This window comes from Cherax quadricarinatus, chromosome 86 (assembly GCF_038502225.1).
Source record: "Cherax quadricarinatus isolate ZL_2023a chromosome 86, ASM3850222v1, whole genome shotgun sequence".
Lineage (NCBI taxonomy): Eukaryota > Metazoa > Arthropoda > Malacostraca > Decapoda > Parastacidae > Cherax > Cherax quadricarinatus.
In genome coordinates, this window is record NC_091377.1 from 17,690,625 (window position 1) to 17,711,486 (window position 20,862).

Below are 20,862 nucleotides of genomic sequence, written 5' to 3' on the forward strand. Positions count from 1 at the left end.
ACCGGCAACCCGCAGAACAGGAGCCGGGTCAGGAGAATATTTACCACTCAGTTTTCGTACTTTTTTCCAGACTGCACTCATAGAGGAAGCAGAGGTGATGGTGGAGACATAATCTCGCCAGCAAGTGCGTTTAGCGTCACGGATGACACGGCGAGCGATCGCACGCTTCTGTTTAAAATCAAGGAGTCGCTCTGTGGTTCTATTGTACCGGTACCTGCCCCATGCAGCGCGTTTCAAACGTACTGCACGAGCACAAGCAGGAGACCACCAAGGCACGCATTTCTGAGAATGCCTGCCCGAAGTTTGGGGTATAGAATGAGAAGCTGCGGTGAAAACGGAGGACGAGAAGAGGTGTAAAAGCTCATCGATGGAGGACGAAGAAGGAACCTCTTTAAAAACAGTCAGGTGTGAGTAAAGGTTCCAATTTGCCCGATTAAATTGCCAGCGTGGGGTGCGAAGAGGTGGCGAATATGAAGGGGAAGTAAGAATGATTGGGAAATGATCACTGTCATGTAAGTCCGGGAGAACAGACCAAGTAAAGTCTAATGCGGCGGAGGAAGAGCAAACTGAGAGATCTATGCAAGAGAGAGTATGAGTCCGAGGATCAAAATGGGTGTGAGTACCTGTATTTAAAACATGGAGGGGGTGGGTGGCAAGAAAAGCCTCTAACTGAATTCCACGGGAATCACAGTGAGACCCTCCCCAGAGGAAATGGTGGGCATTAAAATCACCAAGTAACAGAATCGGTGGCGGTAATGACGAAACAAGGAAGGCAAAATCCGGAATAGATAATGCCCGAGAAGGAGAGAGATATAAAGAACAGAGCGTATACCACCTATGTAAGTGGATACGGGCTGCTGTGTAATGCAGCGAAGTATGAATAAATAGCTGATGGTACGGAATATCAGTGCGGAGAAGAAGGGCACTTTCATTAAAGGTCCCATCAGGAAAAGGATCTGAAGAATACAATAAATTATAGCCTGAGATGTGAGAAATAACAGCAGAGTGTAATTTTGGTTCCTGTAAGCAAACACCAACAGGGGCAAACTGGGAGAGTAACATCTGAAGCTCACCCCGATTACCCCTGAGGCCGCGTATATTCCACTGTAAAAAGGCCATGATTGGCAATGATAAAGATACTTGAAATCCGCAGGTAAGGGTTCCTACGGACTAGAAGGGTTAGAAAAGTCCACATGCGGAGGCAGTGGAAAATGTTCAAGCAGCGAAGGAACGGTGCGCTGTGAAGAAAGGAGTTGCGCAGATGGAGCAGAGGAGAGAGAAAGAGCGGAAGGTGGATCAGTGTCCATTGATGGTTTGGTCTCTGCAATATATTCAGAGATTGCTTCAAGTGTTTCGGAATTCAAAGATGTCGTATGGGAGACAATATTGGGAATGGTAGGGGGAGGATGAGTAAAGATTGGAACTGTATTGGACTGTACCAAGGTAGGGGGGGGCGAAAGGGTGGAGGGAACTGGAGAAGCGTGGCAGGGGACAGAAGAGACAGGAACCTGGGAGGTGGCAGAAGAGGAAGAAACTTGGGAGGGAACAGGGGAGGAAGGTACATTACGAGGAGGAGGGTGAACCTCTGCACTTGTAACTGAGCCAGTGAGAGGGGAAGAACTAGGGACAGAGACAGGGAGGGTAAAATGAGGAGGTGGAAGATGGGTAGGAGGTGTTACCGGACCTTTTTTTGACTTTTGAGAAGTAGAGGGACGATTGGGAAGAGGTGTCGTACGAGGTCTCGTCGATACTGAGGCTTGTAAGAGAGAACTCGAAGAAGCGAGATTAGACTGAGGCGTTGAAGTAGGGACGTCTGAGCCGAGGACAGCAAAAGGATTAGATACAGGAGTGATTATGGGAGAGGTAACCACAGAGGTGGGTGTAGAAGATGGGATACCAGAAGTGGGGGGACGTTTTGAAACACGGGAATAAGAAACACGTGGGAGTCTCCCTTGGAGGCGGAGATGAGAAACTGCCATGGCATAAGGGAGACCTTCTGTCTCTTTGAGGTAACGGATTTCCCGCTCGTTTAAATAGACCTGACAACGGCGAGAGTACGAAGGGTGAGCCTCATGACAGTTAAGGCAAGAGGGAGATCGATTGCAAGACGTATTAGAATGGTCATCGGCACCACAGACTGGGCATTCGGCGATAGATCTGCAATATTTCGCTGGATGGCCAAATCGCCAGCAATTTCTACACTGTTGTGGTGTAGGGATCACCTTTCGAACTTGTAACCGATGTCCTGCTATATAAACGGAGGATGGGAGTTCTCGGCTGTCAAAAGTTAAACGAGCCACATTGCTAGGGTATCGTCTCCGCCCACGGGCAGGAAGAACGTAAGTGTCTACCTTGAGGATTGGGAGATCTTGGAGTTCCAGCTGTTCTAGAATGTCGGTGCCACATGTCTGGAAATTTTGTTGAACTATGGTATGGGGCAGAATAACGGTACCACTACAAGAATTGAGGGAATGATGTTTTTCAAGGGTGACAGGAACAGTATCTATATGGGAAAGACGAGAGAGCTCACGAGCCTGGGTAGCATTCTGTACGGTAATGATGCGCGTACCGCTCTTAAGAGCATGAAAAGAAATATCTTTACCAACATGGCGTAGGAGTGCCTTGCCAATACTATGGTCAGAAAGATAGGCAGTAGAGGAAGTTGGTCGTAAAGTGAAGAATTTAGTCCACTGTTCAGTCTGAAACTGAGCGTGGAAAGGTAGTGAAGGACGTGTCGATCGTTTCTGAGAAGAACGAGAAGGTGAAGGTGGAGAAGTATCATCAGCAGGTAATTGTCGTTGACGTTTAGGCGTGGGACCAGAGTTGGTCCGACGTGGAACGGGTCGGCGATTTGAAAATTGCCGCACCGTAGAGGGAGAGGCCGGAAGCATAGTCAGAGGAGAGCGAAGGTCTGATAAATCGAAGGAGTCAGTCGAGGCCTCAGTACCTGAAGCGGGTGAGGAAACAGCACCGGCAATAGGTACAGAGGCATGAGGAATGTCTGAAGAGTGGTCCAAAGACGAGGCGGGGTCAGAACGGGGTGCGGTATCAAGAAGGGGCCCGGGGGTACCAGGTTCATGGACTAGGGCTGCCATGGTTAGGTTACTTCTTTCTTTTTGTTTTTAAGAAAAAAAAAGAAAGAAGAAAAGAAAATAAAAATAAAAAAAAGAAAAAAAAAAAGGGGGGACCGGGGAGGGATAGTTCCTAGGAGGAATGAAAGGGCCAGAAATCTCCCTCCGCGCCCAAGAGGACTCGACACCGCTAGTAGCGCAGATGCAGCATGGAACCCGTGCCATACCCTACCCTTCATGCCAGTAAACCAGCAATCTGGGATAGCAACCTCACATCTGCCGAGCTACCTCGGTGGACAAAAGAGAGGGCGGCCGGATATCCGCCACAAAGCATACCTCCTTCAGCCACCACCCCCGGAATCCGAAAGGTGGCTTCCAGAGATACACCCGTCGCCCAAAAGACACCCAAAGCTACTCCGGGATACCGGAGAGGGATCGGGACATCCCTAGGCAATCCAGATTCCACGGCAAACTACGCCACCGCCAAGAAACCTCAACGGAATGGGATGGACCCCGGTGTCCTTTCCCCCACCTAGGAACTAGCGCGCCTGTGGGAGAAATCCCAAAGGACAAAAAGAGGAAGGGCAAAAGGGAGGAGTGGGGAGGAGGAGGAGGAAAGGAAAAAGGGGAGGATGGGGAGGATGGGATAGGGGAGGGGAGATTGGGGGGTAATTAGGTTCGGTCTGAGGAAGAAGACCGATAGGTCTAATTCCTCAGACCAAGAGCCTCTTCACCACGCCAAGGAGCCCCCCTTGAAGAGGAGAAGTCTTGGGAAAACCAACGAAAGTGATTAGACATTTTTACTTGCATACCAATCAATACATGCAGTGTTTTTATATTCTTTGATTTATCAAGGCCAAAATGGGAGGATACTGGAGACAATGTCATACAAATTGAGAGGGACTCTAAAATTTATATATCCTTTGCTTCCTTTCGTTTGAATAATCAGTGTTACAATGAGAGCAAACCAAATATAACATGAGTGGGGGAGTGGCTGGGCCAAACACAGATTCATACACGTTTTCTCTGGTGCCTGACCAGAGAAAACAATGTTATCCCTCCGCACGGCTACCACACAGGTCCATATCAGAGCACATATAAAATATGCAATAAATGCCAGACAACAAGTTTACACTAACTTATATTAAGTTAGCAATAGAAATAGGCATTAAAAACACAATAAAAGGTAAGATACACACAGAGAACACTTATTACTTACCTTAAAATATTAATATTAATGTGTGAGAGGTAAGTGGCCTGGTGTTTATTGAATAAAATCAGAATGGCACACCCTCATCCTCTAACTTGACACTTAAAGAAAGAGGCTTACGACACCTCTTTTTATCACAGCTAAGCTTAGATGCCATCATCAACGAGAGCCAACTAGTTAACAAAAGAGTAAACGAGAAAGAGAATAAGATACAGAGTTCAGACAATGTAAGAACACAAACTGAACAGGTAATGAGCGATCACTTTGCCAGGCGAAATAAATGCGTATTAACCCTTTCAGGGTCAAGAGGCCCTCTCCTAAACTCGTTCTCAGGGTCGAAAATTTTTCGGAAAAAAAAATTATTTTTTCTCATGAAATGATAGAGAATATTTTCCCGATCATAATGACACCAAAAGTATGAAATTTGATGGAAAACTTACAAAATTATGCTCTCGTGAAGTTAGTGGTCTCAGCAATTTTTACACATCAGCGATTTCGCCCACTTTGAGCCCTATTTTCGGCCAATTCCTGTGTACTAATCGACAAAAATCATATTTATTTCGCTAGAATTCCATTTTTTCTATCAAATGAGTACAAGAAACCACCCATTTACCAATTTCAACTATCCAATAAAGTGGTTAGAAATTGGCAATTTTGCCAATTTCACACAAATTTCAGAAGATGCCAATTTCCAAGTAGGGTCCAGAATAAACAAGACAGACATTCCTGGCACTAAAATAACAAGTTCTATGTTTGTTAGTCACATCCCCAGGCCCCTTTTATATTTCTTTGGCTTTCCACTTTGAATTTTTATTCTTACAAAAAACGAAAGATTAACTGTTATGAAGACTACTGCATTAGTGTAGAAATGGTATAAATAATATCAGCGCACTTATGAAAGAATATCAGACTCACCAGTAGACGTGTATTGGACGCTTAGCATGATTTGTTTACTTTTGAAGTTTGGTAAAAATCAAACATTTCTACTAGTACTTTGAGCTCAATTACAAAGTACTTTTCATTTTGAAACCAATCAAAATCATCTCAATTTCTGTAATACGTCTTCCATTCTATAAAATGAGACCAGGAAAATTAGAATACAACCATAAATACCGTACGAAAATACAGTGCTAGGTTGCTGTTTTAATCCAAAAACACGGTCAAAGTTTTTTTTTTTCTCATTACGCACTGTGCTGCAGGATTTTTTTTTTATACTGCGCACACTGACCACATAGACCCATTCTTTCATATGTAGGCCTACCAGCTTTCTCTCGCTAGATTTGAAGGTGCTAGAATTTAGGCGTTCTAGTACGTCAATAACCCTGGTGTGTAAGCCGTACTATTTTTATTATTTTTTTTATTATCACAATGGCCGATTCCCACCAAGGCAGGGTGGCCCGAAAAAGAAAAACTTTCACCATCATTCACTCCATCACTGTCTTGCCAGAAGGGTGCTTTACACTACAGTTTTTAAACTGCAACATTAACACCCCTCCTTCAGAGTGCAGGCACTGTACTTCCCATCTCCAGGACTCAAGTCCGGCCTGCCGGTTTCCCTGAACCCCTTCATAAATGTTACTTTGCTCACACTCCAACAGCACGTCAAGCATTAAAAACCATTTGTCTCCATTCACTCCTAGCAAACACGCTCACGCATGCCTGCTGGAAGTCCAAGCCCCTCGCACACAAAACCTCCTTTACCCCCTCCCTCCAACCTTTCCTAGGCCGACCCCTACCCCGCCTTCCTTCCACTACAGACTGATACACTCTTGAAGTCACTCTGTTTCGCTCCATTCTCTCTACATGTCCGAACCACCTCAACAACCCTTCCTCAGCCCTCTGGACAACAGTTTTGGTAATCCCGCACCTCCTCCTAACTTCCAAACTACGAATTCTCTGCATTATATTCACACCACACATTGCCCTCAGACATGACATCTCCACTGCCTCCAGCCTTCTCCTCGCTGCAACATTCATCACCCATGCTTCACACCCATATAAGAGCATTGGTAAAACTATACTCTCATACAAGCCGTACTAGTACGTCAGAAACCCTGAAAGGGTTAGTGTGTGTCTGCTTTTAGTTCATTCACATACATTTGTAAAAGTTTGTAAAACTTTTATCTCACAATAATTTTTTTATTATAATAATTACAGTGGACCCTCGTTTTTCGTAAGGCTCAAAAGTCGTAATTTTCAAAATTCGTAACATTTTTTCAGCAAAACATTGACTCGCAAATCATTGTTTGACTCGCAAATAGTCGTTCGTCTGGGACACGTCCACATGGCCCCGAGCTGCCTCACACTCCATTCCCAGCCAGTGTGACATTGTTTATCGGTGAATGAGGATGATCCCATGAGTTCATACAATACATTTCATAATATTCCCTTTTATTGCTTGCAACTAAGTCACCATGGCTCCAAAGAAAGCTTCTAGTGCCAGCCCTTTGGTAAAGAATGTGAGAAACACACAATTTAAGAAAAAAATTGTAGAAAAATACAAAAGTGGTGGTAGTAGTGGTAGCAGTTGTGATAGTGGTAGAGGGTGGTAGCAGTTGTGATAGTGCTAGAGGGTGGTAGCAGTTGTGATAGTAGAGGGTGGTAGTGATTGTGATGGTGGTAGAGGGTGCCTTCTTCAGTGATTCAGCGATTCTACTAACTCCTCCAATGTTGCTGGATTTATATAGGGCTACAGAAAACACCGCCGCCTCAGCTGCTGCTTCACCACCATTATGGACGGCTTATGCTCACAGTGGCCCTTATACACCCAACAATAAAAACAGAACACCTCTTGTGACATTCATAATGACTATTTTATTCATTCTAGAGTATATTCCATGTTTCTATGTTATTAATATTGTTTATTATGTCATATTAGTTGAATTGTGATAGATAAATAAGATGTAGAATTGATATTAGTGTCATATTCTCCAACAATAAACTCGCTTCCCCTCCCTCTGCCCCATCTGCCATACATCGACAAGAGTCTTCAATAAAGGTAAGTGTGATGTTAAATGTTCATTTATACCTTTTATTAGTGCTTTACATTTATTTGGCATTCTTTTCTGCATGTAAATCTATATTTAAGCTAAGGAAGTGACCCCTGAAGTGACCTAGAGTTCTTATGGAGGAGGATTTCCCTTCCAAACAATAATCTCTCTTCCCTCTTTCCTCCTCCCTGTCTTCCATTCATCAACAACAGCCTTCAATGAAGGTAACTGTCATGTTGAATGTTCATTCTTTTCTGCATGTAAATCTATCTTTAAGGTAAAAAAAAAAAATTGTTGATACTTCTGGGTGTCTGGAATGAATTAATTGGATTTACATTATTTCTTATGGGGAAAATGGATTCGCATATCGTCAATTTCGATAATAGTCACACTCTCTGGAATGGATTAGTTACAAAAAACAAGGGTCCACTGTACCTCACAATACAAATACTCTTACACTGTGTACAAGTTGTACAAGCTAGTACAGAATAAACAAACAGCAACACTCCCATTCTCATGCAACACACCATTTTTAGAGTGAATGATGATGATGATATTACTATGATCATCATAAAAAAGTGCTAAACCCACAAGGGTCATGAATTGCTATATATAGAGTGAAGGCATACGAAAGGAATATTTTTCTACAGTTATCCCACAGCGTTTGACTAGAGAAAACGTAGTTCTTCCAACACTACCTACACAGCTGCTTTGTAAACAAATCTCATATTTACGTCAATTTTTATTCTGTGAGTGTATCATGTTTATATGCTATGTAACATGTTTCTTATATAATTTTGAGGAAAATATCATAGATTGATTAATGAAAATGTCTATATTAATGTAAAATAAGATATTTAATATGCCCAAAAGTGATGATTATTACATACTATTGGCGTCATGAGTAGAGAGATTTAGCGATTTTAATGTGTACCTGCACACCAGCACAGTGTGTAAGTATATTTAGGTACAGGTACACATAAGTATAATTATCAGAGTACATATAAAATACCTAGGTAGTAGGTTGGTAAACAGCAACCGCCCAGGGAGGTACTACCGTCCTGCCAAGTGAGTGTACAACGAAAACCTGTAATTGTTTTACATGATGGTAGGATTGCTGGTGTCTTTTGTCTGTCTCATAAACATGCAAGATTTCAGGTATGTCTTGTTACTTCTACTTGCACTTAGGTCACACTACACATACATGTAAAAGCATATATATACACACACCCCTCTAGGTATTCTTCTATTTTCTTTCTAGTTCTTGCTTATTTCCTCTTATCTCCATGGGGAAGTGGAACAGAATTCTTCCTCCGTAAGCCATGCGTGTTGTAAGAGGCGACTAAAATGCCAGGAGCAAGGGGCTAGTAACCCCTTCTCCCATATAAATTACTACATTTAAGAGAAACTATCGTTTTTCTTTTTGGGCCACCCTGCCTTGGTGGGATACAGCCAGTGTGTTGAAAGAAAGAACATATAAAATATGCAATAACTGTAAAACACTTGAAATTTTGGAAAGTTTCCAGACATAATAGTTGTGGTCATGGAGAACGTAAACAAACCGGGTGGAGCACCCTGAATTTGAAATTATTATTATTATAATCAAAAAGAAGCGCTAAGCCACAAGGGCTATACAGCGCTGCAGGGTAGGGAAGGAAGCAAGGGAATTGGATGGCAGAAGGGAGGGGGGATGATCAGCAGGTTACAGAAAACAGCGGGGCAGGGGATAGTACGGGGGTAGAAGGTAGCAAGAGATTGAAGTAGAAAGGGCTGAAGGTATCAGAATTTGTGAAGTCAGTCAGTCGTTGTCAAAAAGTCAATGAGAGAGTCCGGATGAAAGGTGGGTCCATCAGCGAGAAGGGAAGGTAAAGAGAGAGCAGCGGAGCGAAGACGACGACAGAGGTAAATTCTGCGTGCTCGTTGATAAAGTGGGCAGTCCAACAGAATGTGGCTGACTGATAATGGAGCTTGGCAATTCTCACAGAGAGGAGCAAGACGCCTCTCCATGAGATATCCATGAGTAAGACGAGTATGGCCAATGCGAAGACGGGAGAGAGTAGTCTCCCAACCTCGACATTGGTGATAAGAAGACGGCCAGTGACCTATACTCGGTTTAATAGACTGAAGTTTGTTGCCGAGCATAGTAGACCAACGTTGTTGCCAACGGGTGTGAAGGTGGGAAGATATTGCAGCAAAATAGTCCGTAAATGGAATACCTCTATAAGAAACTGGTAGGTCATGTACTGCTGACCGCGCAGCAGTGTCTGCCTGTTCATTGCCCTGTACGTCAACATGACCAGGGACCCAACAAAAAACAATATCTTTATGCTTGGTAAAGATGCGGCGTAGCCAAAGTTGGATACGGAGGACTAAGGGGTGAGGTGTATCAAATTTTTGTATAGCCTGTAAAGCACTAAGGGAGTCTGAGACAACCACAAAAGATGACACAGGCATAGATGCAATACGGATAAGTGCTGTAAGGATGGCATATAATTCAGCAGTAAAAATACTAGCCGAAGATAGTAAATGCCCTTGTACGACGCTGTCCGGAAACACTGCTGTGAATCCTACGCCGTCAGAAGACTTAGAGCCATCTGTGTACACAGCAATGGCATGAGAATGAGAGTGAAAGTGGTCAAGAAAAAGAGAGCGGGAAGCGACCGTAGACAGTTGGGCTTTCGAGCAAGGGAGTGAGAAAGAACAGACTCGAACAGCTGGAACTTCCCAGGGGGGTAGGGAAAAGTGAGATGCTACATGTACATAGAAAGGTGGTAGTTGAAGAGAAGACAAGAGCGAATGAAGGCGAAGAGAGAAGGGACGGAGTAAACAGGGGCGTCGAACAAATAAAGAATGTCTACTAATATCAGTGACCATTCTATAAATGGAAGGATTGCGGAGATCATGAGAGCGTACATAGTAGCGCAGGCAATGGGCATCACGGCGATCGGATAAGGATGGAACATTCGCTTCTGCATAGAGGCTCTCGACAGGGGAAGAGCGGAAAGCACCAAGGCTTAAACGTAATCCTTGGTGATGAATGGGGTTAAGGCTAGAGAGAGTAGCAGGAGATGCCGCTGAATAGATCTGGTCACCATAATCAAGTTTCGATAAAATAAGGGTGGAATGTAGGCGAAGGAGGGTTCGACGATCAGCTCCCCACGAAAGATGAGCAAGGGTTTTAAGAAGGTTCAGCCGGCTGTGACAAGTTGCCTTCAGAGAGGTAATGTGAGGTTTCCAGGATAACCTACGATCAAAGAGAAGGCCCAGAAACTTGACTGTATCACGTTCAGGGATACGGGAGCCATAGAGGTACAAAGGATGATCGGAGATGACAGAGCGTCTAGTGAAAGTGATTTGGTGGGTTTTAGTGCTGGAAAATTTAAACCCACGTGTGGTGGCCCAATTGGAAACACGGTCGACTGCATGTTGGAGAGAAACTGTAAGGAGGTGACAGTCAGCGCCTGCACAGGCAATAGCAAAGTCATCAACATAGAGTGATGACCAAATATTTGATGGAAGACTAGAGGCCATATCATTAATAGCAAGGAGAAAAAGTGTTGTGCTCAGAACACATCCCTGGGGGACACCTTCAGCTTGGATAAAGTCCGGGGAGAGCACATTATTAACCCGAACACGGAAATGCCTGTCAGTTAAAAAGTTCTTAAGGAAGGATGGGAGATTGCCTCGAAGGCCTAAGGAGTGGGCTTGGGCTAAAATATTATACCTCCAAGTTGTGTCATATGCCTTCTCAAGGTCAAAAAATATGGCAATAACTGAGTGGTTATTCGCAAAGGCATTACGAACATACGTATCCAAGCGTAGTAAGGGGTCTATGGTAGAACGTCCCTTACGAAAGCCATATTGACGAGTGGAGAGACTGTTGTGTGTCTCTAAATACCACACTAAACGTCTATTTACTAGGCGTTCCATTACTTTGCAAACTGCACTGGTAAGAGCAATGGGACGATAGTGGGAGGTTTCATGTCCCATAGTGCCTGGTTTGCGGAAAGGGAGAACAATGGCGGATTTCCACAGCTGTGGAAGAACTCCTTGTGACCAAATAAGATTGTAAAGGCGTAATAGGACTGCAAGGGCTGACTGATGTAAATGTTGTAGCATACGAATATGAATGTCGTCGGGCCCAGCTGCCGATGATCGACAAGCTGAGAGTGTTGCCTCCAGTTCTTGAAGTGTAAAAGGCACATTATACTGTTCTTCTCTGAGAGAAGAAAAGTCCAAGGGTGCTAACTCTCTGGCAGACTTTGAGGAAAGAAATGAGGGGCATAGATGGAGTCCCTGAGAAATACGGACCAGATGACTGCCAATTTCATTGGCAACATCTAGTGGGTTTGCTATATCAACACCGGCAACCCGCAGAACAGGAGCCGGGTCAGGAGAATATTTACCACTCAGTTTTCGTACTTTTTTCCAGACTGCACTCAGAGGAAGCAGAGGTGATGGTGGAGACATAATCTCGCCAGCAAGTGCGTTTAGCGTCACGGATGACACGGCGAGCGATTGCACGCTTCTGTTTAAAATCAAGGAGTCGCTCTGTGGTTCTATTGTACCGGTACCTGCCCCATGCAGCGCGTTTCAAACGTACTGCACGAGCACAAGCAGGAGACCACCAAGGCACGCATTTCTGAGAATGCCTGCCTGAAGTTTGGGGTATAGAATGAGAAGCTGCGGTGAAAACGGAGGACGAGAAGAGGTGTAAAAGCTTATCGATGGAGGACGAAGAAGGAACCTCTTTAAAAACAGTCAGGTTTGAGTAAAGGTTCCAATTTGCCCGATTAAATTGCCAGCGTGGGGTGCGAAGAGGTGGCGAATATGAAGGGGAAGTAAGAATGATTGGGAAATGATCACTGTCATGTAAGTCCGGGAGAACAGACCAAGTGAAGTCTAATGCGGCGGAGGAAGAGCAAACTGAGAGATCGATGCAAGAGAGAGTATGAGTCCGAGGATCAAAATGGGTGTGAGTACCTGTATTTAAAACATGGAGGGGGTGGGTGGCAAGAAAAGCCTCTAACTGAATTCCACGGGAATCACAGTGAGACCCCCCCCAGAGGAAATGGTGGGCATTAAAATCACCAAGTAACAGAATCGGTGGCGGTAATGACGAAACAAGGAAGGCAAAATCCGGAATAGATAATGCCCGAGGAGGAGAGAGATATAAAGAACAGAGCGTATACCACCTATGTAAGTGGATACGGGCTGCTGTGTAATGCAGCGAAGTATGAACAAATAGCTGATGGTACGGAATATCAGTGCGGAAAAGAAGGGCACTTTCATTAAAGGTCCCATCAGGAAAAGGATCTGAAGAATACAATAAATTATAGCCTGAGATGTGAGAAATAACAGCAGAGTGTAATTTTGGTTCCTGTAAGCAAACACCAACAGGGGCCAACTGGGAGAGTAACATCTGAAGCTCACCCCGATTACCCCTGAGGCCGTGTATATTCCACTGTAAAAAGGCCATGATTGGCAATGATAAAGATACTTGAAATCCGCAGGTAAGGGTTCCTACGGACTAGAAGGGTTAGAAAAGTCCACATGCGGAGGCAGTGGAAAATGTTCAAGCAGCGAAGGAACGGTGCGCTGTGAAGAAAGGAGTTGCGCAGATGGAGCAGAGGAGAGAGAAAGAGCGGAAGGTGGATCAGTGTCCATTGATGGTTTGGTCTCTGCAATATATTCAGAGATTGCTTCAAGTGTTTCGGAATTCAGAGATGTCGTATGGGAGACAATATTGGGAATGGTAGGGGGAGGATGAGTAAAGATTGGAACTGTATTGGACTGTACCAAGGTAGGGGGGGGCGAAAGGGTGGAGGGAACTGGAGAAGCGTGGCAGGGGACAGAAGAGACAGGAACCTGGGAGGTGGCAGAAGAGGAAGAAACTTGGGAGGGAACAGGGGAGGAAGGTACATTACGAGGAGGAGGGTGAACCTCTGCACTTGTAACTGAGCCAGTGAGAGGGGAAGAACTAGGGACAGAGACAGGGAGGGTAAAATGAGGAGGTGGAAGATGGGTAGGAGGTGTTACCGGACCTTTTTTTGACTTTTGAGAAGTAGAGGGACGATTGGGAGGAGGTGTCGTACGAGGTCTCGTCGATACTGAGGCTTGTAAGAGAGAACTCGAAGAAGCGAGATTAGACTGAGGCGTTGAAGTAGGGACGTCTGAGCCGAGGACAGCAAAAGGATTAGATACAGGAGTGATTATGGGAGAGGTAACCACAGAGGTGGGTGTAGAAGATGGGATACCAGAAGTGGGGGGACGTTTTGAAACACGGGAATAAGAAACACGTGGGAGTCTCCCTTGGAGGCGGAGATGAGAAACTGCCATGGCATAAGGGAGACCTTCTGTCTCTTTGAGGTAACGGATTTCCCGCTCGTTTAAATAGACCTGACAACGGCGAGAGTACGAAGGGTGAGCCTCATGACAGTTAAGGCAAGAGGGAGATCGATTGCAAGACGTATTAGAATGGTCATCGGCACCACAGACTGGGCATTCAGCGATAGATCTGCAATATTTCGCTGGATGGCCAAATCGCCAGCAATTTCTACACTGTTGTGGTGTAGGGATCACCTTTCGAACTTGTAACCGATGTCCTGCTATATAAACTGAGGATGGGAGTTCTCGGCTGTCAAAAGTTAAATGAGCCACATTGCTAGGGTATCGTCTCCGCCCACGGGCAGGAAGAACGTAAGTGTCTACCTTGAGGATTGGGAGATCTTGGAGTTCCAGCTGTTCTAGAATGTCGGTGCCACATGTCTGGAAATTTTGTTGAACTATGGTATGGGGCAGAATGACGGTACCACTACAAGAATTGAGGGAATGATGTTTTTCAAGGGTGACAGGAACAGTATCTATATGGGAAAGACGAGAGAGCTCACGAGCCTGGGTAGCATTCTGTACGGTAATGATGCGTGTACCGCTCTTAAGAGCATGAAAAGAAATATCTTTACCAACATGGCGTAGGAGTGCCTTGCCAATACTATGGTCAGAAAGATAGGCAGTAGAGGAAGTTGGTCGTAAAGTGAAGAATTTAGTCCACTGTTCAGTCTGAAACTGAGCGTGGAAAGGTAGTGAAGGACGTGTCGATCGTTTCTGAGAAGAACGAGAAGGTGAAGGTGGAGAAGTATCATCAGCAGGTAATTGTCGTTGACGTTTAGGCGTGGGACCAGAGTTGGTCCGACGTGGAACGGGTCGGCGATTTGAAAATTGCCGCACCGTAGAGGGAGAGGCCGGAAGCATAGTCAGAGGAGAGCGAAGGTCTGATAAATCGAAGGAGTCAGTCGAGGCCTCAGTACCTGAAGCGGGTGAGGAAACAGCACCGGCAATAGGTACAGAGGCATGAGGAATGTCTGAAGAGTGGTCCAAAGACGAGGCGGGGTCAGAACGGGGTGCGGTATCAAGAAGGGGCCCGGGGGTACCAGGTTCATGGACTAGGGCTGCCATGGTTAGGTTACTTCTTTCTTTTTGTTTTTAAGAAAAAAAAAGAAAGAAAAGAAAATAAAAATAAAAAAAAGAGGGAGGGATAGGTCCTAGGAGGAATGAAAGGGCCAGAAATCTCCCTCCGCGCCCAAGAGGACCTCAGCACCGCAAGTAGCGCAGATGCAGCATGGAACCCGTGCCATACCCTACCCATCATGCTAGTAAACTAACAATCCGGGATAGCAACCTCACATCTGCCGAGCTACCTCGGTGGACAAAAGAGAGGGCGGCCGGATATCCGCCACAAAGCATACCTCCTTCGGCCACCACCCCCGGAATCCGAAAGGTGGCTTCCAGAGATACACTCGTCGCCCGAAAGACACCCAAAGCTACTCCGGGATACCGAAGAGGGATCGGGACATCCCCAGGCGATCCAGATTCCACGGCAAACTACGCCACCGCTAAGAACCTCAACGGAATGGGATGGACCCCGGTATCCTTTCCTCTACCTAGGAACTAGCGCGCCTGTGGGAGAAATCCCAAAGGACAAAAAGAGGAAGGGCAAAGGGGAGGGGTGGGGAGGGGGAGGAGGAAAGGAAAAAGGGGAGGATGGGGAGGATGGGATAGGGGAGGGGAGATTGGGGGGTAATTAGGTTCGGTCTGAGGAAGAAGACCGATAGGTCTAATTCCTCAGACCAAGAGCCTCTTCACCACGCCAAGGAGCCCCCCTTGAAGAGGCTGAATTTGAAAGACCGCTTGCCATACAGCAAATTTTGGTCATAATTTGACATCGCCATATTACCGGAACGCCGTAAGGCGGGGCCCTACTGTACATGCTGATGGTTTTCTAGTGATTTTATCATTTTTTTTTTTTTTTTTTTGATAGCTTGTGTTCATATTAACCCTTTGACTGTTTCCGACGTATAAATACGTCTTACGAGCCAATGTTTCTGACGTATTTATACGCACAAATTCTAGCGGCTTCAAATCAAGCGGGAAAGGCCTAGTAGGCCTACATGAGAGAGAATGGGTCTCAGTGGTCGGTGTGCACCCTGTGAAAAAAAATCTGGGACCCAGGGGTGCATTGTGGGAACGCCATGTTGTTAGTCCATTTTCACCATGCCTCTTGGTAAGAAGTTCCTCACTCCTCGGCGGATTGGAGGTCTTTTGTTCCCAAGTGATAGCTCTAACAGCGATGAAAATGTCAGTGACAGTGAATTCCAGGGTTTTGAAGTGAGTGTTACCGGAAAAAGTGCCCAGAATAACGTAATTAGTGATGAAAACCCAGATGACCCACAACCTTCCACCTCTGGTGCTGGGCCGGCTTGTTCACGTTCGCCTGTACCAGGACGAAAGAGGAAACTATTTGGTCGTGTACAACACCCAGATGTTAGCAGTGATAGTGATTTCAAGGTCATTGAAAGCAGTTCTAGTGACAGTGAGAGTGAATATCCCCCAGTGAAGCGGCAGTATGTACGACGTAGCATGCGGTCTGGTAGTGTTTCATATGTTGTTCCAAGGGGAAGGAGAAACTCTGGGAGCACATCCCGTGGCCCTACACCACGACCTGATAGTGAAGATGACGATATTGTAACGATGGGTATGAATGATGTGAGTGATGGAGCAGGCAGTGGTGGTGATAGTGAGGGTGGCACGGCCCATGTGGCACCATCAGCGGGCCACGCTACTACCCACGCTGCTGACTCTGCACAACAACCAGCCTCACCCTACCCCACACTCCCACAACCTGCACAACCACAACCACGGTACAATATCCAGACCGCATCTGGGATTGGCAGGACGGTGACGAGTTTGTTCCCAGTCCCCATGACTTTGATGAAACACAAAGTGGAATAAAGCCATCTTGTCCACTTGGGAACAATGGCAGTGAACTGGACTGCTTTGAGTTATTCTTCGATGAACCCCTGATGGACATCATTGTCAGGGAAACAAACACATACTGTGATTACACCATGGCAAATACAATTCTCTCACCAAAATCACGGCTACAGAAGTGGAAGGAGACAACTGTGGCAGAGATGTACCTGTTTTTTGCCACAATAATACTTATGCCACATGTGTATAAGCACACTGTCACCACATACTGGGCAACAGAACCCCTGATTTCAACTCCAGGTTTTAGTGACATTATAGGTGTCAATCATTTCCTGATACTGTTACGTATGTTACACTTTTCAGACAAAACCAGGCCTGACAGAAGCGACAGGTTATATAAGATCAGAAATGTGTTTATGTACCTGAAACAAAAGTGCTGCATGTATTTTTATCCCTTCAGGAAGCTTGTTATTGATGAGTCCTTGATTTTATTCAAAGGAAGACTCTCATTCAAGCAATATATACCAAGCAAGAGGAAACGCTTTGGTATAAGGCTATTTGTACTGTGTGATTGCAGAAGTGGTCTAGTTTTGGATATCATTGTGTACACTGGCAGTAATACTTTGAGAGATACCATGAAGTTATTGGGTATCTCTGGTGATGTGGTTCGAACAATGATGGAACCATATCTTGGTAAGGGGCATATGTTATTTACTGATAACTGGTACACAAGCCCCTTACTCAGTGATTTCTTGCGAGTGAACTTGACAGACATGTGTGGCACAGTGTGTGGTAATTGTAAACATATGCCAAGGTTCGACGCTGGCACTCGCAGAGGTGAGGTGCAAGCCTTTGCTGCCAATGACATCATGGCATTTCGGTGGCATGACAAACGTGATGTCACATTGTTGACATCAGTTCACAGAAATGAAATGGTACCCAGTGGCAGGGACAACAGAGAGACCAATGAACCCATTCTAAAGCCTGCAGCTGTCATGGACTACAACCTCAATATGCGCTTAGTGGACAAATGTGACATGCAGATTGGGTTTGCAGACTGTGTACGCAAGAGTTATAAGTGGTATATAAAACTTTTTTTCCATCTTGTTGATATCTCTATGCTAAATGCTTATAACATATACAAGTTGAAGACCAACAAAACACCAAAATATGGTGAATTTTGCCTGTCAGTAATCAGACAAATAATTGCAAAGTACCAAGGAGCAACTCCTGCAATAGACCAGCGCCCACACACGTCATCTCGTTTCAGGCCTGGTGATCACTACCCCATACAACTGCCTCCTACTACTGCCAAGAAAAATGCTCAGAAGAGGTGTTATGTATGTATGTATACCACAAAACGCCCACAAACACGCAGAGACACTCATTTTATGTGTGAGGAGTGTGAAGTGCCCCTCTGCATATACCCATGTTTCAAAGAGTTCCACAAGCTGCAGCAGTTCTAGGAACGTGTTTAGTGACTGTACATATGTATATATATTATGGAACAATAGTAATAAACATTGTTTTGTATTGTTTGTTTGTGTAAACAAAGTGTATACACAAACTAATAGTGATAAAGTTTGTTCTGTTATTGTGTTGTAAACAATGAGTGTATATTTGAACAATGCACCTTACATTGCTCTCACAGGCCACATAAGTTACCTGGAACAGAAAAATATTGAAAAATGCAAGAAACCTTTGAATTAGAGTAAATAAAAGAATACCGGGTGGGCGGTAGTCGCCGCTGTTGCCGTACGCATGTCACTTTCTGCAAACTTTGCGGCTCTATATCTCGGTAAGTACTGATGGCAAAAAAATTTTTTTAGGCTTAAAACACTCACAAAAATATTCCTAACATTTTCATAAGAAAAAATAATTTTTTTTTTTCGAATATTTGGCGACATAGAATGACAGTTTCAGAGAGGGCCCTGAAACAGTCAAAGGGTTAATGGTGGGTATTACTCTGGGCATATTTACTAAGTAAAAAATCTTGTCTTATAGCTGATAGTATATGATATTTTTACTGATGTCTGCAGGTGATTGTCATTTTGGTAGAGGCAGGTGATAGTTCCTTGTCATGTTTGCAGAAGTATTATACAGGGTCACATCAACCTTTTCCACACACTTCCATATCAACAAGCAATGACAACTATAATGTAATGAATTTTTGAGTTTTGATGAATTACAAAGCTTTAAAAAATATTTGGTCGACTTTATTCTGCGAGTATAATGAACGTGACTATTTTCCCTATTTGTTCTCCAGCTCATTTTAGACTTTTTTTTTTTATAAGGTGCTTTTTCAGAAACACAACTGTCTTTATCAACAATCAACTGTACATACCTATAATAAATTATACATACATACTCACATCTACAATAATTACATATGCATACACGTTATAAGAAAAGTGAATGCTTGGGTGTTGGGGAGAGGTGTGGCATTAAAAGATTAAAAATCTTTTTATGATGACACTGTGCTTTTCGGAGATTCTGAAGAGAACTTGTGGAGGTTAGTGAATGAGTTTGGAAGGGCATGTAAAAGAAGGAAATTAAAAGTGAACATAGGAAAGAGTAAGGTGATGAGGATAACAAAAATTTAGGCATTGAAAGACTGGATATCAGATTGGAGAGAGGGAGTATGGAGTGGCTAACGCGACGGGCTGGATTTTTGAGACTCTCTGACCGCAGGTTCAATCCCGGCCAGGGTATGGTATGGAGGAAGTGAATGTGTTCAGCAGATGGGCCTATGAAAGATGAATTGAATTGTAAAACTGATGAGGGGAAAAAAGTGAGTGGTGCACTAAGGAGTCTGTGGAAACAAAGAATGTTATCCATGGAAGCAAAGATAGGAATGTATGAGAGTACCAATGCTCTTATATGGGCGTGAAGCATGAGTGGTGAGTGTTGCAACAAGGAGAAGGCTGGAGCCAGTGGAAATGTCATGTCTGAGGGCAATGTGTGGTGTGACTATAATGCAGAGAATCTGTAGCTCAGAGATTTGAAGGTGGTGTAGAAATATACCTAGTTGGATGAATCTTATTGTGGCTAGCTGGTCTAGTGGCTAACGCGACGGGCTGGAGTTTTGAGACTATGACCGTGGGTTCAATCCCGGCCGGGGGTATGGTTTGTTTGCAATCGTGTCATTACGATTTCTTGAGTCATTTGAAGGAGGTCCAGGGCTCTAAAAGCATTATCCACAGGGCTGACAAGGGGTTGTTGAGGTGGTTTAGACAGAGGGTGGAACAAAATAGAATGACTGAGGGCATATAAATCTATAGCAGAAGATAGGTGGGGTAGGGGTCATCCTAGGAAAGGTTGGAGGAATGGGGTAAAGGGTTTGAGTTCGAGAGGCTTGGACTTCCAGCAAGTGTGCGCATGTAAAATAGGAGCGAGTGGAGGCAAATGGTTTTTATGACTTGACATGCTGTTGGAGTGTGAGCAAAGTAACATCTACGAAAAGATTCAGAGAAACCAGTTAGCAAGACTCGAGCCCTGGAGGTGAGAAGTACAGTGCCTGCACTCTGAAGGAGGGATGGAGATATGTTGCAGTTTTTTAACTGTAGTGTAGGTGCACCTCTAGTAAGACAGTGATGGAATGAATGATGAAAGTGTTTCTTCTTTTTCATTTCACCCTGCCTTGGTGGGAAACATGTAGTAAATCACACCTACATACCTGTACTAAACAGTCTACAGTACTTGAATAAATCCTGGAAGTACAGACAGCTCCATTACCACTAACTTGTGCTGGAGCCTTTAATTTTTTTTGATTCATCACTCTTGTCTGAAAATAAAGCCATATCAGTATTTTTAAGAAATGGAGTACACTAGTATTCCTTTTATTGGAATACATAATGCATGCACAGAGGTATAAATTATAGACAGTTCAGAATAAAGAATCTAATGTCATTTACATGAAGAGTTCAAGCTAAAGAATTTCTGAATTAAAAAGTTTGGGCAAAAAAATTGGTTTATAAATTAGACACGTGCAACTCTTGGGTATCTTTATTGAGGAAACGTTTCACCACACAGTGGCTTCATCAGCCCATACAAAGGAGAATCTTGAAGAACAGGAGGAGAATGAGGTAATCAGTCCCTCAACTTTGAGTCGATGTGGTCAGTCCATCAATCTTGAATAAAATACGGCATATGAGCGGAGAAGGAGCTTATAAACCGTAGGCAGAAGAGGTGCAGCAGTTGTAGATGGTGTCACATTTGTTCAATGTGGAAGTAGGTCGTGCCCAAGGGTTAGGCAAGCGAAGAATTTCCAAGTATTAAGATCCCAAGAAGTTGCAGTGTCTGACAGGATTGTAGATGAATGGTT

The 20,862-nt window shown here is 44.4% G+C and overlaps 1 protein-coding gene across 1 annotated transcript in view; it reads right to left on the reverse strand.

The window, feature by feature from the left end:
- The window catches only part of Bmcp (uncoupling protein Bmcp mitochondrial), a 336,863-nt gene that overhangs the window by 17,043 nt on the left and 298,958 nt on the right, over positions 1 to 20,862 (reverse strand). The window contains exon 8 of the mRNA XM_070103691.1: positions 20,215 to 20,322. Coding sequence (XP_069959792.1) covers positions 20,215 to 20,322 — 108 coding nt within the window. The remainder of the gene's footprint in view (positions 1 to 20,214; positions 20,323 to 20,862) is intronic.